At 41.2% G+C, this 21410-nt stretch overlaps 1 protein-coding gene across 3 annotated transcripts; it reads right to left on the bottom strand.

Annotated features, from left to right (window-relative positions):
- Nucleotides 1-488: 488 nt before the first annotated feature.
- Nucleotides 489-18290, bottom strand: LOC143639899 (uncharacterized). Of its 3 annotated transcripts, none has more exons than XM_077107929.1 (3): nt 18221-18290; nt 4433-4596; nt 489-3085 (listed from the first exon to the last, which is right to left on the bottom strand). In XM_077107929.1, the coding sequence occupies exons 1-3, from the start codon at nt 18221-18223 to the stop codon at nt 634-636; spliced, it is 2619 nt and encodes an 872-aa protein (XP_076964044.1). In that variant the 5' UTR covers nt 18224-18290; the 3' UTR covers nt 489-633. The 3 variants fall into 3 exon arrangements, with proteins under 3 accessions (XP_076964044.1, XP_076964043.1, XP_076964042.1); XM_077107928.1 differs by lacking the exons at nt 4433-4596; nt 18221-18290 and having other exon boundaries at nt 489-1582; nt 1661-2167; nt 2252-3516; XM_077107927.1 differs by lacking the exons at nt 4433-4596; nt 18221-18290 and having other exon boundaries at nt 489-2167; nt 2252-3516.
- Nucleotides 18291-21410: the final 3120 nt, after the last annotated feature.

Raw genomic sequence — 21410 nt, 5'->3', positions numbered from 1 at the left:
ACATGCCAGGCGAGCACACTACCGCTTGAGCCACATCCCCAGCCCAGATGTAAATCCTTTTATGTCTTTGAATAAAACTGTCAAAATTAAGTACTGCCCAACATTGCTTATGCACAGGATTTTCTACAGTATTTTTTTTTTTTTTTTAATACAACTGAATAAAACTAAAACATCTGAACCCTTTGTATTTCTTACTTTCATAGGGTTTATTCATTTCGGCATGAATCTTTCCAGTACTCAGAATAAACTGCAAAACTTAAAAGATTTCCCACATTTTTTACATTCATAGGGCTTCTCTCCATGAGAATTTTCATAAAAGAAAAATAGGTCTAGAACATGAAGCTGAGTATAGCAAATCATTCCCATTCAGAGTGTTTGTTTTCCGGTGAGGAAAATGGCTTTGAAGACAACAAGGAAAATGGAATGATTTGCCATATTTTTCACATCTAAACAGTTACTCAGCCAGATGTGGTGATGTATGCCTTTAATCCCAGAGACTTGGGAGGCTTAGGCTGAAGGATCACAAGTTTGAGGCCAGCCTCAGCATTTTAGAACAACCCTAAGGAACTCAGCAAGTCTCTGTCTCAAAATTAAAAATATAAAAAAGAATGAGGATGTGTCTCAGGGGTCCCTTCATGTCTGTGAAAGAAAAAGCAAGAAAAAGACTTTTCCACATTGTTGGTATTCATTAGGCTTCTCTCCAGTATGCGTTTTTTCATGTCTGTGAAGATGATAGGATTGAGCAAAGGCTTTGCCACACTGCTTACATTCATAGGGCTTCTCTCCAGTATGCGTTTTTTCATGTCTGTGAAGATGATGGAACTGAACAAAGGCTTTGCCACACTGCTTACATTTATAGGGCTTCTCCCCAGTATGAGTTTTTTCATGTGAGTGAAGGTGAGTGGACCGAGTGAAGGCTCTGCCACACTGCTTACATTCATAGGGCTTCTCTCCAGTATGCATCCGTTCATGTCTGTGAAGGTTAGAAGAATAAGTGAAGACTTTTCCACATTGTTTGCATGCCTTAGGATTCTGTCCAGTATGGATTTGTTCATGTCTCTGAAGGTAAGACAAAGTAGGGCAGGCTTTCCCACATTGTTGACATTCATAGGGTTTCTTTTTCACATGAGTTTTTTTAAGTGAGTGAAGGTTAGATGAATGAACAAATGCTTTGCCACACTGCTTACATTCAAAAGGCTTCTCTCCAGTATGATTTCTTCCATCACTCTGAAGGTGACTGGATGTAGCAAAGGCTTTTCCACATTGTTGACATTCATAGGGCTTCTCTCCCCTATGAGTTTGTTCATGTCTGTAAAGTTGGGAAGATTCAGCAAAGGCTTTGCCACACTCTTTACATTCATAGGGCTTTCCTCCATTATGAGTTTGTTCATGTTTGTGAAGCTGAGAAGATCTAGCAAAGGCTTTTCCACACTGCTTACACTCATAGGGCTTCACTCCAGAATGTGTTTGTTCATGTATGTGAAGGTGAGAGGCAATACTGTAGACTTTTCCACATTGTTGACATTGATAGGGCTTTTCTCCACTATGAGTCCATTCATGTCTGCGGAGGGAAAAAGAAGTACTGAAGACTTTTCCACATTGTTGGCATTCATTGGGATTCTCTCCAGTATGGATTTGTTCATGTATCTGAAGGTAAGACAAAGTAGTGCAGGATTTCCCACATTGTTGACATTCAAAGGGTTTCTCTCTAGTATGTGTTCTTTCATGTCTGTGAAGTTTAGAGGAGTTAGTAAAGCGTTTGCCACACTGCTTACATCCATAGGGCTTCTCCCCACTATGAGTCCGCTCATGTATCTGAAGGTAGGAAGAAGTACGGAAGGCTTTCCCACATTGTTGACATTCATAGGGCTTCTCCCCAGTATGAGTTTTTTCATGTCTGTGAAGTATATAGGAGTGAGTGAAGGCTTTGCCACACTGCTTACATTCATAGGGCTTCTCTCCAGTATGCGTTCGTTCATGTCTGCGAAGTTTAAAGGACTTAGTGAAGGCTTTGCCACACTGCTTACATTCATAGGGCTTCTCTCCAGTATGCATTTGTTCATGTCTGTGAAGTTTAGAGGACTTAGTGAAGGCTTTGCCACACTGCTTACATTCATAGAACTTCTCTCCAGTATGCGCTCGTTCATGTCTGTGAAGGTTAGAAGAAGTAGTGAAGAATTTTCCACATTGTTGACATCCATAGGGTTTCTTCTTCATATGAGTTTTTTTATGTGAGTAAAGGGTCGAAAATTGAGCAAAAGCTTTGCCACACTGCTTACATTCATAGGGCTTCTCCCCACTATGAGTCCGCTTATGTATCAGAAGGTAGGAAGAAGTACGGAAGGCTTTCCCACATTGTAGACATTCATAGGGCTTCTCCCCAGTATGAGTTTTTTCATGTGAGTGAAGGCGATTGGACCGAGTGAAGGCTTTGCCGCACTGCTTACATTCATAGGGCTTCTCTCCAGTATGAGTCCGCTCATGTATCAGAAGGTAGGAAGAAGTACTGAAGGCTTTCCCACATTGTTGACATTCATAGGGCTTCTCCCCAGTATGAGTTTTTTCATGTAAGTGAAGGTGATTGGACCGAGTGAAGGCTTTGCCGCACTGCTTACATTCATAAGGCTTCTCCCCAGTATGAGTTTTTTCATGTGAGTGAAGGTTATTGGACCGAGTGAAGGCTTTGCCGCACTGCTTACATTCATAGGGCTTCTCTCCAGTATGCCTACGTTCATGTCTCTGAAGGTAAGATAAAGTAGGGCAGGCTTTCCCACATTGTTGACATTCATAGGGTTTCTTTTTCGTATGAGTTTTTTTATGTGAGTGAAGGGCAGACAATTGAGCAAAAGCTTTGCCACACTGCTTACATTCAAAAGGCTTCTCTCCAGTATGCGTTCGTTCATGACTGTGAAGGGAAGAAGAAGTAGTGAAGACTTTTCCACATTGTGCGCATTCATTGGCCTTCTCTCCAGCATGGATTTGTTCATGTTTCCGAAGGTAAGATGAAGTAGTGTAGGCTTTTCCACATTGTTGACATTGATAGGGCTTCTCTCCAGTATGTTTTCTCTGATGTATTCGAAATAAACTTCGGTAAGCAAAGTCTTTCCCACATACGTTACATTTAAAAAGTACTTTTCCAGTGTGTGTGATCATGTGACTGTGAAGACTTCTGGGTGAAACCATGGTTTTACCACTTTCTTTACCTTCATGGGATTTCTCTCCAGAATGAGTTCTTTCATGTTTTCTAAATAAAGTGGAGGAATGAAAGGCTTTCCCACATACCTCACATTGAAAAGCTTTAACTCCCCTATGTGTTCTTGTATGTCTTTGAATATCTGTGGGAGAAGATGAGGCTTCATCACATTGTTGACATTCATCAGGTTGCCACCCACTATGAGAATCTTCATGCCTTTGAATGTCATTGGAACAACTGATGACTTTCCCACATACTGTACTTTCACAGGGTCCATCTCCAGCTTGTGTTAACATTTGTGTGTGAACACTTTTGAGAGAAACCAGAGATTTCCTGAATTCTTTCAATTCACATGGCTTCTCTTCACACTCTTCATGCTTGAGGCATTTGGGTCCACACTGAGATGTGATCTGCCTATGAAGGAATGAAGGGCATATGAAGTCTTTGGCACACATACTGCAGTCACATGAATTTACACTATTAAAAATTTTCTTTGCTTAAAAATTGGTATCTGATGACCAGCACATTATTAATACTTGATTATTTCATGATGTTGTATTTATTTAAGGTCCTAGGTTAATGTTACTTCCAACATGAGGTAAAGCTTAGGATTTTCAAAGTTCAAATTACCAGAAAAATAAAGAGATTGAGAGGAAACAATGCTTTGAAACACAGCTTGCCTACAGTCATTATCCAAATAGTTATACTCACATATGCATTTTGATAATACTTTTTTGCATTTCAAGCACTTTGAGTAGACTGAATATCTATATATCTATATCTATCTATATAATTTACTTCAGTGGACAATAGACTTTATTGATTTAAATGTGGTGCTGAGAAGAAAAGCCAGTGCCTCAAGCATGCAAGGCAAGCTCTCTGCCACTGAGCCACAACCCCAGTCCCAGTGAAGTATATATTTCTGGTAAAAAATCTTAGAAGAATAAATACATTTAAAGTTGTGCAAATTTCTTGCATTGGTTTTGAAAATTATATGACATCCCCAGATTCCCTCAAGGATCCCTCTTGTGAGTACATTTACCTTAGATTAGTCCCAAAATTTTTGATCTGTTTTTCAATGTTCTTCTCATCACATTTGTTTCCTAAAATGCCAAACAAAAACATTATAAATTTCTAGGAGCTAGAAATGCTTTTCTAAATTCATGGTGCATTTTATGCTACATTAATTCACCAACTGATTGTCTTTTCATGTTCTACATAAATAAAAAAAAAATAAACACAAATTCTCTAATTAAGTAAATACACAAATTATTACCTATAGATTCCAGGTTTCTGAGGACTTCCAGCATCACATCTCTGTAAAGGTTCTTCTGGGAAGCATCCAGCAAATCCCACTCCTCCTGTATGAAGTTCACAGCCACATCCTCAAAGGTCACTGAGATCTAAAATATCCCACAAATGTGTAGTGGAGGACAGCAGAGATTTGACAGCATGAGAAATCTATACTCAATATGCATGATGTTCACATGATTCCCTGGCCTCTTGATTAATTCCACGATTTAGTCATTGAAATCTTCAGTGCATTTAATTCCTCATAGCCACTCCAACACTAGACTTGGGCCCCACACAAGGTAAATAGTAGAGTGTTGTACACCCTTCCTTTGTTGAGTTCACAGGAAGTAAGAGGGGCTCCCAGGTCACCCTTATCTTATTTGTTGATTGCATCTCTATCACCTTCCTACCTACATCCGGTGCAGTAGAGAGCTAATATTAGCACTCTCCTTATTACTTAACATTAGAAAAGAAAGCTGACTGAGTAGGAAACTGCTGGGATCACAGAACTCAGCATTTGAGAGATCTTGCCAACCACCATGACTCACTGGGCCTACACAGTTAATATAGACAACATGGTATTTACTGATCTCCTGTTTCCTTCTGAAAGTCAATTGTTCCATTCTTAAAGAAGTGCCTAGAATCAGCCCCAACCCACACCCTCAGAGTATGGAGTCACTAAAGATTTTCCCTCATAGACAACAGTTAGACAATCTTCCACACAGGTTGTCACAATGTGTTCACTTGGGACTAACCTCAACTTGGGTGATTATACTGAGGACAACTAGAAGTTTGCAGGTGCTTTACTCCAAAAAAAAATTTACTCAATTAGTAATTAAGCACAACGATTAATAAATGCAACAATATAATAATTTTTGGTCGTTAATGTCAAAGCAGAATGGGGTGTGTCAAAAGATGGCATGTATCTCAGAAAGAACATGATGACCCCAAGATGTCACCTTGTACAAACAACAGCCTTACAAAATTATATCAGTTTGAAAAATAGTTTTCTTAACAGACAGCAGAAAATCCTTTCCCAAACCTCATGGCAACCATGAATGTCTAATGATTCTCAAACTCTTCTGAACAGCAGATGTCTCACTCAGATCATTTACAGTCATGAGACACACACCACTGATCTGCTCAAGGACACTTTGATCAAGATAGGCCACATGTACAATGGTGGTCTGTCATGAAAGGGATTCCTCATTCCTCTAGCACAGCTGGTGCAAGGAATCCTCAGGCACAAGCACTTCCAGGATGTGTTAAAGCAGCAGGTTTGCAGCCCAGAATCCTGAACTATCCCATGCTGACTGCTTGTGAAACAGGCCACTCCATGTGGATCTCTAAGCAGGCTATGATTTCTGCACAGTGTGGAACAGCCCAAAGGACCACCTACCTGAACACGACCCTGCCACTCAGAAAGAACCATGCTCAAGCACTTAAGACACATGACATTTGAAGCAGGAGAGTATCAACAGAGGGTAGTAGGAGCCCAAGAGAAAGCCTTTAGTGGGCTGTTGTTCATGGCATGGAAAATTATGAGTGACAGTAGGTGTCTTGGAGACAGATCACAATGATGGTCTAGGGAAACTGAAATCTAAGTTGCAAAGGGTACTTCATCCCACTATTCTGCAGAAAAAATATCATTTATTATACATTTAACTGTGAAAGTCTAAAACATTTCAAAAATTTAAAAAATATATAATTAACCCACCCCCCCTCAAAAAAAAAAAAAAGGCAAGACATGTCAAACAGGCTTCCATGAGACACTTAAGACCTGACAGCAACTTTCTACTGTTATTTCCAGACAACAGAAGTTGAGTTAAAACTTCCTAATTCTTTCTATTTATATTTACTTTTTTAGGTGAAGTTGAACTAAATAGCTGTATCCTATATATTTATGTAGTACTGAGGACTGAACCCAGGATTTTGCACATGCTAGTCAAGTTCTCGACCACTGAGTCAGAACCCCAGCCCCCCTTCTAATTCTTTATATGGCATTTTTTACCATATTATCAAAATAAAATAGATAAATAAAAGTATTCAATAGAAAAGAAAACTATGAAAGACTCTCATGATCATGAATGCAAAATTCCTCATCAAACAATACTTTACTGAATTCAAAAATAAATAAAAAGAATTATAAAACACAGCCAAGAGGAAATCATTACAGCTCTGTAAGACTGATGCCAAATTTAAAACTCAGTTAACATTTTCCAGGGAACAGCATACTACTGTAAGAAGTCAAGCCCAGTGGCACAGATCCACTCACATCAGCCTCTGCAGGGCCAAGAAATGCAACACACATGCAAGGCTGATTCAGAATTAAAAAAACCAATTAACATTATCCATCACAACAAAAAGCTAAATAATAAATATTGACTATATCAATAGTTAAAAAAATCAAGAATAATGAAAAAAAATTCAAGCTCAAAAAAAACACAATGTCTTCATGGAGAGACAGCATGATCCTCTATGCTACTGGAATCCACTGAAGAATCATGAAAAACAATGATGTGATATCAGTGTTGTCATGTTAATAAACAGGACAATGATTATACTATTGACAGCAGGAAGCTGGGCATGGAGGCCATGCCTGTGGTCCTTGCCAATCAGGGGGCCGAGGCAGGATGATATCAGGTTTGAGTCCAGCCTGGGCAATTTAGCAAGACTCTGTTTCTAAACAAAAAATTTAAAGTTTTGGGAATGTAGCTCAATGGTAGAGCAGTCCTGAGTCCAACACCCAGCACCAAATGAAAACAAAAACAAACACACACCACTTATACAGAACCATATATAAATCTAACAAAAATCTGTATGACAAAAACTGCTAACTTCTAATAAAAATATTAGAGACATGGAAAATATTTGGAGACACTTTTATGTTCACACATGGGAGGCCTCAGTTACCATCAATTCTTACCAATTTTAATTATGGATTCAATATAATCCCAATAAAATTATTTTAAGCTATGTTTTCAGTAACAAAAGATCCAGAACAACCAAAACAGTAATAAACACTCAGTTCACAGGATGAACACTACCTGAGGTTAACAACGACTAAAAATCTACAATCATCAAGACACAGTGGTATTTGGCACAGTATAAAATATTCCACTGATCTTTGACAAAGGAGCAAAAGACAATCAATGGAAAATATACTCTCTTGGACAATGCTGCCAAAGCACTGGACATGAATTAACATGTAGAGAAAGAAAACATTCTCATTTCACAAATGTCACAGAGCTCCCATTGGAGCCTCAGTCTCAAAGTAGCACACACAGCTGGGGCTGCAGCTCTACCAAAGCACCTGCCTGGCACATAGGAGGCCCAGGGTTCACTTGTTGGCATCAAAAAATTGCCTATACATTGTAGTACCTAATGCAAAACTCCAAACTTCACTAAAATAACAAAGAAGTACTTACACAGAAATCTGGGCTGGCATGACAGCTTCATATGCAACATCAAACACACGAACTGTGAGTGAAAAACTTGTAAATAGAACTTAATCAACATGAAGTTTTTGTTTTTCAGAAGATGCACTTGAGAGAATGAGAAGACATGCTGGAGAAGTGGACAAAATGCTGTCAAAACACATAATGACACTGGGTTGGTATTCAACATACATGAAGAATACTCAGTAAAAAAAGTAAGCAACAAACTTGGAAGTGGGAAAAAGATTTGGGAAGACACTCATTCAATAAAGAGGCACAGTTAAAACATGTGTGAGAAGATGTTCACCTGCATATAATTAGGAAACTTCAAAATGAACAATGAGGTGCCACCAGATACTCAACTGGAGGGGTGAAATGCCAAACACCAAAAGCTCCAAAAGACAGTGAAAACATGAAGCAGCAAGAACCCTTCCCTTGCTCATGTGAATGGAGAGAACACTCTCTCTGGAAGACAGTCATGCTCTTACAAAATAAACATGGTGCACTCTACAATTAATTCACCACACTCCCAGGTGTCTATGCAAATGAGGTGAAAATTATGGGCACAGAAAACTTCTCAGCAGTGACTACAGCAGCCATATCCAGAACTGCCCAAAGCTAGAAGCAAGGAAGATGCACCTTTCAATGCTGAATGGACGAGCAGCAGTTTAACCACATCAAAGAACATCACCCAGAAAGTGAGCTCTGCAGCCTGCAAAGATACAGCACCCTTAAAGGCAGACTGGTAAGTGAGAGAAGCCAGTCTGAAAGGTCAAGTGCAGTAAGATTCCAAGTCAAGAACATTCTGGAAAAGACAGCATTGTAGATGCACTGAAACTCTTCTGTATGACATTATTATGTAGAGTATGGGACACACAAAATACACCACACAGAGGAGGAACCCTAAGGTCAAGGATGGATTTCAGCTGATGATAAAGTGTTGCTTCATCCACTCTCTGAATCAAATGTAGGATACTGATTCAGTAACTAACAAGCATCCAACATCAATGCAAAATATTGAGATCAGTGTAGAGAAGGGTGTTTGATACTATATGTAGTGGCTCATTTGAATTGTCAACTGCATTGGATTAAGAGATACCTTATGATTAAGAGGCCTCTGGGTGTGTCCCTGAGGGTGTGTCTTCAAATGACTGGCATGTGGAACAGAGAACCAAACTAGAGAACCTCCTTAGGTAGAGGCAGCACCATCCAATAGAGTGGTGTCTTAGGTGGAACAAAAGTTGGAAGAAGAAGGAAGCAGCAGCAGAGAAAGCCCCTTTCTTCCCCAATGGCTGCTGGAATGGCCTGAGGACATCAGACTCTGCCTTATTCACTCTCCCAAAGTGGACTCTGCCTGTGATTCTCCAGGGAGTTTCCAGAACCTTTGGTCTGGACTAGGACAGCACCACTGATCCCTCTTGTTCTGAGGCTTCAGCCTCTTGGACTCTGCAGCTACTACTTCTCAAGCTCTCCACCCTGCAGACGGACACTGTGGACTATCCTGCTTTGGGTCAAGTAGGCCAATCTAATAAGTCCCCTTTTATAATCATACTTCCTCTTGATGCTGTTCCTCTAGAGAACACTGACTAACAAACCATGTAAGCCTAAAATTGCTCTGAAAAACCAAATTGATTTAATAAGGATGTGAATGAATAAGGAAGTGAATGAGAGCCATAAACCTTAACAAATATAAACATAAGAAACAATATTACATAATGAATACCTTTCCCAAATAATAATGCAAAAAATAAAGCAAAGAAGAAAAGTCATAGTTACAAATTTCAAAACTATGGAAAGAAGCAACGAAACTGATTTTCAATACTATTTCCATCTGGAAAGAAACTGGATGATAAAACTTTTTTTTAATATATATTAATTCTTTAGTTCTAGGTGGGCACAATTTTTTTATTTAATATTTATGTGGTGCTGAGGATCGAACTCAAGGCCTCACGCATACTAGGTGAGCGCTTTTTCTCTGAGCCACAATCCCAACCCCTGGATGATAAATCTTTATAAGTTATTCCAACTGCTGGTGTGGTGGTGTGCACCTGTAATTTCAGCCACTAGGGAAGTCAAGGCATGGAACTGGCAAGTTGGAGGCTCTCTCAGCAATTTAGCAAGACATCCAGAATGATCCTTAGCACCACAGATAAATTAACAAAAATAAGGTATTTTGCCTCTCTACACTATACAAAATAAAAATAAAAATAAATAGGTACATAATAAATAGGAAGGGCTGAGGACGTGCTCAGTGGTCAAGTGCCTCTAGGTTTATTACCCAGTAAAACACCTGCCCACCTCCAAAATGCTAGTTACACATTAAAATTTTTTTTTTTTTTTTTTTTTTTAGGACAACATAAGCATGAGCAAGTCCATGGCTTCAATCCCAGCACTCAATACATCAGCAAATAAGTAAACCCCAGTCTACAATACTAATTTTCTTGGGGTGGAGAGTAGCTCAGTAGTAAGAACTTGATAGCCCTCAGTTCAATCCTCAACAGTCCATGTACACTCACACACACACACAAAAAAAAAAAAAAAAACCCTGAAAATATATGTAATGCGTGATAAAAGATTATAATACAAAAGATACACAATGAGAGGCAACAAAAATCAATGAAAAGACAACACACTTTCTTACAAAGGAGACTGAACTTTCCCATGGTCTACACTCTTTGAAAAAACAAAGAGCATTTCAGTAAATTATGTGAAATTCACGGCATGGATTATTGTGTTTTTGGGGGTGAACTTAGAAAACCTATATCTAAAATGAAAATAGTACACTGTATCTAAGACCAGTGAAAATTTTGTACAGGACAGAGAGACTAGAGAGAGCATTTATGTTACTCCCAAGTTTCATAAGCTAAAAGGCCAGCTCCCAAATGGGTGGCCCTAGGAGGAGGTAATTAGGAGGGAACAGCAATCAGGTGACATGGTGGGAGTGCTTGTGAGAGGATCAGCACCCTTACTTAGACATATATAGCTCTCCTTTTCAGAAAACAGGTGTCATTTATTATTTCACTGATAAAGTATTCAGTGATTTTTAAATGATCACAGTTGGGTATTTTAAGTATTGCCAAAATTGTCCTTAAAACTTCCAATGAAGATGGGTGTGATGGTGCACATCTGTAACCCCCGTGGTCCAGGGGTCAGAGGCCCAAGGTGATGTAGCAAGACCCTGACTCAAAAGGAAGAATCTAAAAGGGGCCAGGGTTGTGGCTCAGTGGCTAAGCCCCTCTGGGTTCCATTTCTGATACCAAAGAACACACAGCTAACATGAACCTGCCAAGTCCAGACAACAACAGTGACAACAAACTGTCATTCCTGTCAAATTCATCAGTTTGTCAACAATTGTTAACTAATTTACATGAAATCAAATTCATAAATTTATCTAACACAATTTTTGTAGAATTGGATTCATTTCCTGCAGCAATAATGGTAGACAGAGTTTCTCTGTATTTTAAGTGGCATTCTGGAATCTAGGACATGGATTTCAATTGGAAATCATTGAAAAGACAAGATCAAATCTCACCAATTTTCTATGCATACTCAGGGGTACCAAAAGATAAATTAGATGTGTTTATTTTGTTGTTGTTGTTGTTGTTTGTTTGATTGTTTTTCTGTTCTGTTCTTTTTCTTTGGTTTGGGATCAGAGACTAAACCCAGAGGAACTTTACTGATAAGTCACATCCCCAGACATAAGGCCTGGCTAAGTCGCTAACGCTGTCCTCAAGTTTGCAATCCTACTGCCTCAGCTTCTGGAACATCAAGGATCACAGGTGTGCACCACTGTACCTGGATGTAATTGTTTTCTCAATGGAAATGTAACTAGACTTTTTAAAATCCACTTCTTTCTTTTCTATTTAATATTAGTCCATCCCATTTGGCTCTGAATAAATAAACCTGGGCCTCAGATAAGTGAGCACATCATTTCAAAGTGATACACAGAAAGCTTTGGTGCTGAGGGAGCACACATGTGTCAGGCTCAAGGGGCAGGGAAGGTCCCTGACATCTGGGACATGACCTCTCCTGGTCTTGCTTTCTGAAAGCCTCTAGGATCACCCTCCCAGGGACCTAGACCATGACTCCAGTCTACGAGGCTTTTCAGGTTTGCACAGCTCTGCACTGGGGTGGGTGGTCCTTATGCTCTGGGAGAGGTTTCGCTCCTTCACACTGTGAGAGTAAAAGGGCAGGAATCACCTGAGCCTCAGCACCAGCATCCACAGGCTGACTGGCCACCTTTCTCCAAGGAATGGGAACAGAGCATGGAAAAAACAAGGTCCCAAGGAAGTAGCTGTCTAGATGAGGCCAGTTCCAGGAGATTCCTCAGCCCAGAGCCCCCAGCAGCTTCCCTGAGAGGCTGCACCCCACACCTCAGGCTGTCCCCTAGGAAGGACTGACCCAGGGCCTGAAGTTCTGTTCACCCTACAGGGACCAGGGCAGTTGTGGGCACATTGTGGCAGCTCCAGAAGAGGACAGTGGCTGAGGACATAGGACCCGGTGAGGCGTCCAAAGGGAACCTCTGCCCAAGAAATCTGACATGGTGTCTACACCTAAGGAAGATAAAAGGAGAAGCACAAGATTTTTACAGCTGTGAACTCAAATTCTCTATACAGTTGCATCTACATCAAAGAACCTTCAGAGTACTTGATTTTAGCTAACTAGACCACCATGAGGGTGGAAAGGCAGGGTTCTGAATGGAGAGCAAAAATTATCTTAGGCTATCTTAAGCCCTTTAGTAGCCAATTATCTTAATTTCTGTATCAGACCACAATTCTCAAAACTATTAAGTTTCTCAGAATATATCCCTACTCTTACCAGACATCTAGTCCCCACCATCTACCAAAGTAAGAATGTAATAACAACAGTCAGAAGAAAAAGCATTCGACAAAGTACAGCATCCCTTTATGTTCAAAACATTAGAAAAACTAGGGATAACAGGAACTTTCCTCGACATTGTAAAAGCTATCTATGCTAAGCCTCAGGCTAGCATCATTCTGAATGGAGAAAAATTGAAGGCATTCCCTCTAAAATCTGGAACAAGACAGGGATGCCCTCTATCTCCACTTCTATTCAATATAGTTCTCGAAATACTGGCCAGAGCAATTAGACAGACGAAAGAAATTAAAGGCATAGAAATAGGAAAAGAAGAACTTAAATTATCACTGTTTGTGGATGACATGATTCTATACCTAGAAGACCCAAAAGGGTCTACAAAAAAACTACTAGAACTAATAAATGAATTCAGCAAAGTGGCAGGATATAAAATCAACACGCATAAATCAAAGGCATTTCTGTATATCAGCGACAAAACTTCTGAAACGGAAATGAGGAAAAACACTCCATTCACAATATCCTCAAAAAAATAAAATACTTGGGAATCAACCTAACAAAAGAGGTGAAAGATTTATACAATGAAAACTACAGAACCCTAAAAAGAGAAGAAGAAGAAGATCTTAGAAGATGGAAAAATATACCCTGTTTATGGATAGGCAGAACTAACATTATCAAAATGGCGATATTACCAAAAGCTCTCTATAGGTTTAATGCAATGCCAATCAAAATCCCAAAGGCATTTCTTGTAGAAATAGATAAAGCAATCATGAAATTCATATGGAAAAATAAAAGACCCAGAATAGCAAAAGCAATTCTAAGCAGGAAATGTGAATCAGGTGGTATAGCGATACCAGATTTCAAACTATATTACAGAGCAATAGTAACAAAAACAGCATGGTACTGGTACCAAAACAGGCGGGTGGACCAATGGTACAGAATAGAGGACACAGAGACTAATCCACAAAGCTACAACTATCTTATATTTGATAAAGGAGCTAAAAGCATGCAATGGAGGAAGGATAGCATCTTCAACAAATGGTGTTGGAAAAACTGGAAATCCATATGCAACAAAATGAAACTGAATCCCCTCCTCTCGCCATGCACAAAAGTTAACTCAAAGTGGATCAAGGAGCTAGATATCAAATCAGAGACTCTGCATCTGATAGAAGAAAAAGTTGGCTCCAATCTACATATTGTGGGGTCGGGCCCCAAATTCCTTAATAGGACACCCTAGCACAAGAGTTAATAACAAGAATCAACAAATGGGATTTACTTAAACTGAAAAGTTTTTTCTCAGCAAGAGAAACAATAAGAGAGGTAAATAGGGAGCCTACATCATGGGAACAAATCTTTACTCCTCACACTTCAGATAGAGCCCTAATATCCAGAATATACAAAGAACTCAAAAAATTAGACAATAAGATAACAAATAACCCAATCAACAAATGGGCCAAGGACCTGAACAGACACTTCTCAGAGGAGGACATAAAATTAATCAACAAGTACATGAAAAAATGCTCACCATCTCTAGCAGTCAGAGAAATGCAAATCAAAACCACCCTAAGATACGATCTCACTCCAGTAAGATTGGCAGCCATTAGGAAGTCAAACAACAACAAGTGCTGGCGAGGATGCGGGGAAAAGGGTACTCTTGTACATTGCTGGTGGGACTGCAAATTGGTGCGGCCAATTTGGAAAGCAGTATGGAGATTCCTGGGAAAGCTGGGAATGGAACCACCATTTGACCCATCCATTGCCCTTCTCGGACTATTCCCTGAAGACCTTAAAAGAGCTTACTACAGAGATACTGCCACATCGATGTTCATAGTAGCACAATTCACAATTGCTAGACTGTGGAACCAATCCAGATGCCCTCCAAAAGATGAATGGATAAAAAAAATGTGGCATTTATACACCATGGAGTATTATGCAGCACTAAAAAATGACAAAATCATTGAATTTGCAGGGAAATGGATGGCATTAGAGCAGATTATGCTAAGTGAAGCTAGCCAATCCCTAAAAAACAAATGCTCTCCTTCTTTGACATAAGGAGAGCAACTAAGAACAGAGCAGGGAGAAAGAGCAGGAAGAAAAGACTAACATTAAACAGAGACATGAGGTGGGAGGGAAAGGGAGAGAAAAGGGAAATTGCATGGAAATGGAGGGAGACCCTCAATGTTATACAAAATTACATACAAGAGGTTGTGAGGGGAAGGGGAAAATAAACAAGGAGGGAAATGAATTACAGTAGATGGGATAGAGAAGAAGATGGGAGGGGAGGGGAGGGGGGATAGTAGAGGATAGGAAAGGTAGAAGAATACAACAGTTACTAATAGGGCATTATGTAAAAATGTGGATGTGTAACCGATGTGAATCTGCAATCTGTATTTGGGGTAAAAATGGGAGTTCATAATCCACTTGAATCTAATGTATCAAATATGATATGTCAAGAGATTTGTAATATTTTGAACAACCAATAAAAAAAAAGAATTTTTTTTTCTTCCTTCCTTTCTTTCTGTAGCCCACCAATCTAATGATCCTACCAATGCAATTGGTTAATGTAATGATACACAGTTTCTTTTATAAAAGTTCATGTAGGCCAGGCACAGTGCCACACAACTGTAATCCAAGTAGCTTTAGAGGATAAGGTAGGAGGATTGCTAAATTCAAAGTCAGCCTCAGCAAGTTAGTGAGACCATAAGGAACTTGATGAGATCATGTCTCAAAATACAATCTAAAAAGAACTGATTGTGGCTCAATGATTAAGTGCCCCTGAGATTAATCCTTGTCTTTCAGGGTGGAACACATACATCATTTAGGGACACTTGAATCCATGTTCCTGAGTATGGTCATTAATATTTAAATCAAAATGAACTATTTTCCATAGCTGGGATGCCAATGACTTTAATATCAACAGCTTGAGAAACTGAAGCAGGAGGGTCAGGACTTACAGGCCAGGCTGGGCAACATAGTCAGACCCCATCTGAAAATCAAATTTAAAGAGTTGGGGATGAAGAACAGAAGAATGAATCAAACACTATTATCCTATGTGCATATGTGACTACAGGACTGGTGTGAATCCACATCAAGTACAACCAGAATAAGGAGCAGTTACACTCTATTTATGTGTAATGTGTGAAAATGCATTATAATGCCATGTATAACTAATAAAAACAAATTTAAAGAAATAAATGATTTATGTCAAATTGAGGCAGGGGGGCTTGGATCATAACCCAAGATTCAAAATCCCTAGGTTCTATGAACAAATGACTTTTTCCTTTTAAAGTAATTATTTTGACCAAACACAGGGAACAGTTAAGTGATTATTCTTTCCCCTCAAGTATAATAATCAGAAATAGAAAACAAATGCTTTCAAAAGTGTTCTTCTTACCAGGGACAGTGGCACAGGCCTTGTTAGAATGGCCTTAGGCCTGAGCCTAAGCAACTCCATTTTAAAAGACCTGCAGTTTCACCAGGCACATCCACAGATCCCTCCAGTAAGGCCTCAAACCAGTTCCTTCCCTTCACCCTGATAAAGAGAGTGAAGCCTCTGCCAGGCTCTCCTTGCCTGATAAGAGGGAAAGGGAGATCACGGTGGAGATGATCCCAGGGTAAATGATGTCATTGAGAATAGGGTGGTAGGTGATAAGGTTTGAAAGCGTGATCAAAAGCCCCCAAATTTAGTATAAATGATAGAGCTGATGAAAAGGAATTCAGCCATCAAAAACAAGGATGCACTCGAGCTGGAGAGCCTGATGAGGACCTGACATCCCATCACTTGTCATCTTTCCTGAGTCTCTGCATGATCCTCTCTGCTCTCAAACTCTACTGCCTCCTCTGGAACTTGGTGAGAGCTGCAACTCCTCCCTAGAACCCCCTCCTCAATGGGTCCTCTGCTGCACACCAGGAAAAGCCTGCCTTGGTTACAGACCTGGTCACTGAGGTCTGAGTGAGTGTGCATCTGCTGGACTCAAAGCCAAGACATTAGACCTTTGAACTTAGCATGCAGAGGGAATGTCTGTCATTAGTCTGTCATGATTAAGTGTGTTGTCCAGTGCTTAGAATGAATCTAGAATTGTTGGCTGTGAATTAATTAACCTAGAATTGTTTGCTGTGTTGATTATGTCTATGGCAATGCCTAGCATTAAGGATTGTTGTTTTCTTGATTAAGAACCTATACAGTTAAACTGTATTGAGTAATTTGCGTGAATAGAGCATTGAAAGGGGCACAAGTGTGTGGACATTCTTCATTTCTCCCCTGGACTGAATTAGTCACAGTTTTGCCCCCTCCACACAGCCCTGTAATCTCAGAAACGTTGGAGGCTAAAGCAGAAGTGAAGCCAGATTTACAGATAGGTAGTTAGGCAAATTGGGTCTAATATTGGGTAAGATGAATACAACAGAGGCCCTTATAGAGAATGGACTCCTGGCAACCAGAGCAGCAACTGAAATGTTAATGTCCCCAAGGCAGGAATCCATTCTAAGGAACTGTTAATCATAATCCAAAAGCCACCCAGTGCCCTTCCTGCCCAGATTACTCCTCCAGCCCACCAATCTCTCACCTTTTGGACCTTCCCACCTGCATTCTATCACTGCAACATAATGAGAAACAAAGTGTGGGAAAGTGGAAAGAAGAGGCTAGCTATAGAAGAGGGAAGACCTCCCCCTTACAGGGATTCCACCTCTTGGGTCCCCTTCTTCCTGTGGGGAGAAGTCTTTTCTGCTGTCCTTTAATAAACCTTCTACTTTCCACTCTCCACTTGCCTCAGCGTGCTTCTCTGGTGTTATACTTCAGCATTCGGGGAAGCAAGGACTCATCACTGGTAAACAGCGGTAACAGAAGGATCACAGGTTGGAGACCAGCTTCCACACCAAGTGGGTGCAGATCTCAAAATTCAGTAAAAGTGGAGGCTGGGGATGTGGCTCATAAAGCTGCCCGAGTTTGGATCCCCAATTAAAAGAAAAGAACTATTCTCTCCAATATTTCACTAGATGAAAAGCGACAATTAGCGGACGGTGTCCATTTGGACCGAGTGGGAAGAACGAACGTCTGGCCGAGCTGTGAGGTGGGGGGAAGGTGGGTTTTAGAAGGCAGGAGGCGCCTGCAATTTGGAGGACCTACAGCAGCCTCCGGAGGAGCTCCCCTGGGAGGAGGAGGGTGCATTGTGGCCCTGCTTCCTCCACGTTGGGAAGAGTGGGTCGGGCCACCAGTAGGGAGCAAAGGGGACACCAGGGACCTGAGCCTCCCTTCCAAACCCAGGGAACCAGGGGACAGGGTCCAGGGCCACCTGCCACCGTGGACTCTGCCACGCTCAGCAGCTCCCCTCAAAAACCCCAAACCCAGCTCACCCCACGAGGCCAAGGGACAGGGCCACGACTCCGCCGCGCTCCCCAGCTCCCCCAGGCACCAGGCCCCAAGGCAGGTGGTGACGCGTACCTTCAGCCCTGATCGTAAACTCACCATTTTTGTCTTCTGTGGTGACCCGGCGTCCTCTCGAGGAACCTCCAGGCACCCGAGATGGGGGCGGGGGGGGGGGGGACACAGGTAGCGCAGAGTCACCTGAGTCCCTGGAGCAAAGAACTCTTCAAGGATGAGAAAAGCCTAGTCGCTGAGGAAGAAAAGCCCGCGAGATTGCGGAAGCCCGCCCTTCCTCTCCCTGTGCGCACTGATTGGCCAGTTCCCCTAGAATCCCGGATAAATGGCCTCCAGTCCCGCCTCTGTATCATGACTGACAGTAACATCATCCAATCACTGGCTGAAATTGGGTAGAGTGACAGATGCTAGGCCTCAGCCCTTTTCAGGCGGAGCTTCCCGGCTGTGCTGGGAACTAATCCAGGTGGGAAGCCTTGGCTTAGCCTCTGGTACAGAGGTGACGCCTGGCTCTGAGCTAGGCTTCAGCCATAAAGGCTTTCCGAGCATCGCGAGGCCCTGGGTTTAACCCCAACACAAATACAAAGCACAGCTTCTCAGGGAGGCTGAGGCTGGAGGAGCCCAAGGTCAGGTCATAATCTGCAAACAGTGAGACCATCTGTTTTTATTTTATTTTTTTTTTAAGTTTTAGATAATACAATCTTTCTTTCTTTCTTTTTATGTGGTGCTAAGGATTGAACCCAGTGCCTCATGTGTGTGAGGCAGGCATTCTACCACTGAGGTAGAACCCCAGCCCCGAGAGACCCTCTCTTAAAATAAAACGAAAAGGGTGGGGATGTAGCTCAGTGGTCCAGGTCAAGCCTCACTGGATTTATTTTATTTATATATATATATATATATATATATATATATATATATATATATATATATATATATACACATACACACACACACACCTCAGGCAAATTAGAAAGACACGGTCTCCATATTTTTGAAACACTCTTTAAAGCTATCATATATATCACACATACATATGATATCTACTAATGAAAACAATTTGAAATTTTTTTTAGTAATTCTCATTACCTCCTGGCCTCTAATCTTTGAGGAGGTAGCCTGAGCTATAAAAGGAAACATTTAAGGTTAGGGCTGTGGCTCAGTGTTCCATCCCCAGCAGAGAAAGGGGTGGGGTGGGGGGAGGCAACCAACCATCTCAAACAGCAATGTGCAATGAAAATAAAATGGGCGCCTTGTGCTCAATGTAGATAGCCTACATTCTACAATTATCAATTCTTATGTACAGATCCCACAAGTCTGCTCAGCTGTTTGCCCTAAAAGCAAAAAGAAAAGGTGTTGATTGAAAGCAGGAAAGGAACTTTGACCAGTGCAGCTACACCAGGGAGATAAGGAAACCCTGTCTTACCCTGTGTTTAGGTGCTGACAAGGGCTTTGAGATTTTCTATGAGGGAAATCATTGTCATGAATGTATAGCGGAAATTGTATGCAGAAGTTAGTATTTATTGTAAAAGAATAATATTGTATTATTATTGCAGTAGTTGATATGCAAATAATATTATAATATGTAAAATTGTATTAGGTTAGGTTTCAGGCATCTGTAGTCTCATAACATGTCTGTGAGCTCAAGCTCATTTGCCTCCTTGAAACATGTCATTATATTGCACAGACTGACCTCATTATTTTCTCTCAGTATAAAGTCCCCCTCTTGTCTACTCTTTCCATGCCAAAGTTCAGATGCACCAACATTTTCTGGAAAAGCCACAAGCCCATCTGCATTCTGCCTAGGAAGCAATGTACCCCCAGAAGCTGACCCAGCACTCTCAGCTTCCTGGGTTTCAAATGATAGTCAAACCAGAAAGAAATAATAACCCTGCTCAGCTCTGCAAGAAAGCCTGCATATAAAACATAAAAATGTGCCACTTGGGGCCAATACAGCCTGTCATATTAACTCCTATAATGGAAAGTAAATACAATTTTATATTCTTCTCTTAAGTTGGACTTTGTGAACTCTTTCACATCCTGCACAGTGTCTCACATTCATTCTACCTAACAATATTGCCCATGGACAAGGGGGGCTCTTGTGTAAAAAGTGTGGAAACATGGGCACATAGCTGTCCAGAGCTGAGAACTGAATCCCAGGTGCTTTTATTGTCCCCCATGTAGAGATTGAATTGAGGGTGGGGGCACTTTAGCACTGAGCTACATCCCCAGTCCCCCTTTTCATTGTGGTTCAAAGAAGGTGGGTGGGAACATAACTGTGATGGATCTGAGAAAATAACCCCAGATGGTGTCTCCAACCTGTTATCAGACCAATAAGGAAATAAGAAGTACAAGCATGGTGGTGCAGGACAGTAATCCCAGCCTCTCAGGAGGCCAAGACAGGAGGATTGCTTGCTCAAGCCAGCATCAGCAAAAATAGGGTGCTAAGCATCTCAGTGAGATTCTGACTCTAAATAAAATACAAAACAGGGCTAGGGATGTGGTGAAGTGGCCAATTGCCCCTGGATGAATGGAAGGATGGGTGAATGGGTGGGAGGATGCATGGACTGATGGGAAGATGTATGTATGTCTGAATGGGTGGCTGGATGAATGGGTAGATGGGTGGGTAAATAGACAAATCCATGATGCATGGGAGAGAAAATGGGCAGATGGGTGGAAGCAGGGATGGCTGGTACATATACAGATGGATAGATATATACACAGATGCATGCTCATGGATTTGAGTAATGATAGTGATTTGCTAATCCTGAGAATAAAGGGCTCAGAACTTAATACAGTTCTAAAAGCCTGTATGACATCATGTACACAGTTTAGCAAAAATAAAAAAAATTCACCGCACTCTCTAAGATCCTTTGGCCTTCAAAGTCCCCCACTCAGATCATCTCTTTTGCCCCCATTTTGGCCCTGTCTCCCCCACACCCCACTAAGACATAATTTTTTCCCTAGTCCCCAGTCATACTGGGGATCAGGGTTTCTGTGAACTCAGGATATGCAAGTGTCTTTTGCACCCATAGCTTTCAAATCCTTTGGGTCCAAACCCAGCAGTGGCATTGCTGGGTCATATTGTGATTCAATCCTAAGCTTTTGAGAGGCCACCACATTGTTCTGCCAAGGGCCACCTGGAGCCCTAGGAGCTGGGAGAGGCAGGAAGGAGCTTCCGTGGAGCCTGTGGAGGGAGCTGAACACCATTGTAAGAGGTGGGTCCTGTCCACATCTGCCCCTTAGAACCCCTGAGTGGGATCTTGTGTGGAAACAGGGTCTC

Source organism: Callospermophilus lateralis (genome assembly GCF_048772815.1).
Source record: "Callospermophilus lateralis isolate mCalLat2 chromosome Y unlocalized genomic scaffold, mCalLat2.hap1 SUPER_Y_unloc_1, whole genome shotgun sequence".
Classification (NCBI taxonomy): Eukaryota; Metazoa; Chordata; class Mammalia; order Rodentia; family Sciuridae; genus Callospermophilus; species Callospermophilus lateralis.
Note: the sequence above shows the minus strand (reverse complement) of the source record. Positions and strands in the feature narration are given on the sequence as shown.

Excerpts from the sequence above, each read along its gene's own strand:
- LOC143639899 (XM_077107927.1), bottom strand. The coding sequence starts at position 3,489 with ATGTTAACACAAGCTGGAGATGGACCCTGTGAAAGTACAGTATGTGGG. Across the intron at positions 2,168-2,251 it reads TGTGGCAAAGCTTTTGCTCA|TTCTTCTAACCTTCACAGAC; the intron begins ATTTTCGACCCT and ends ATTCTTCACTAC.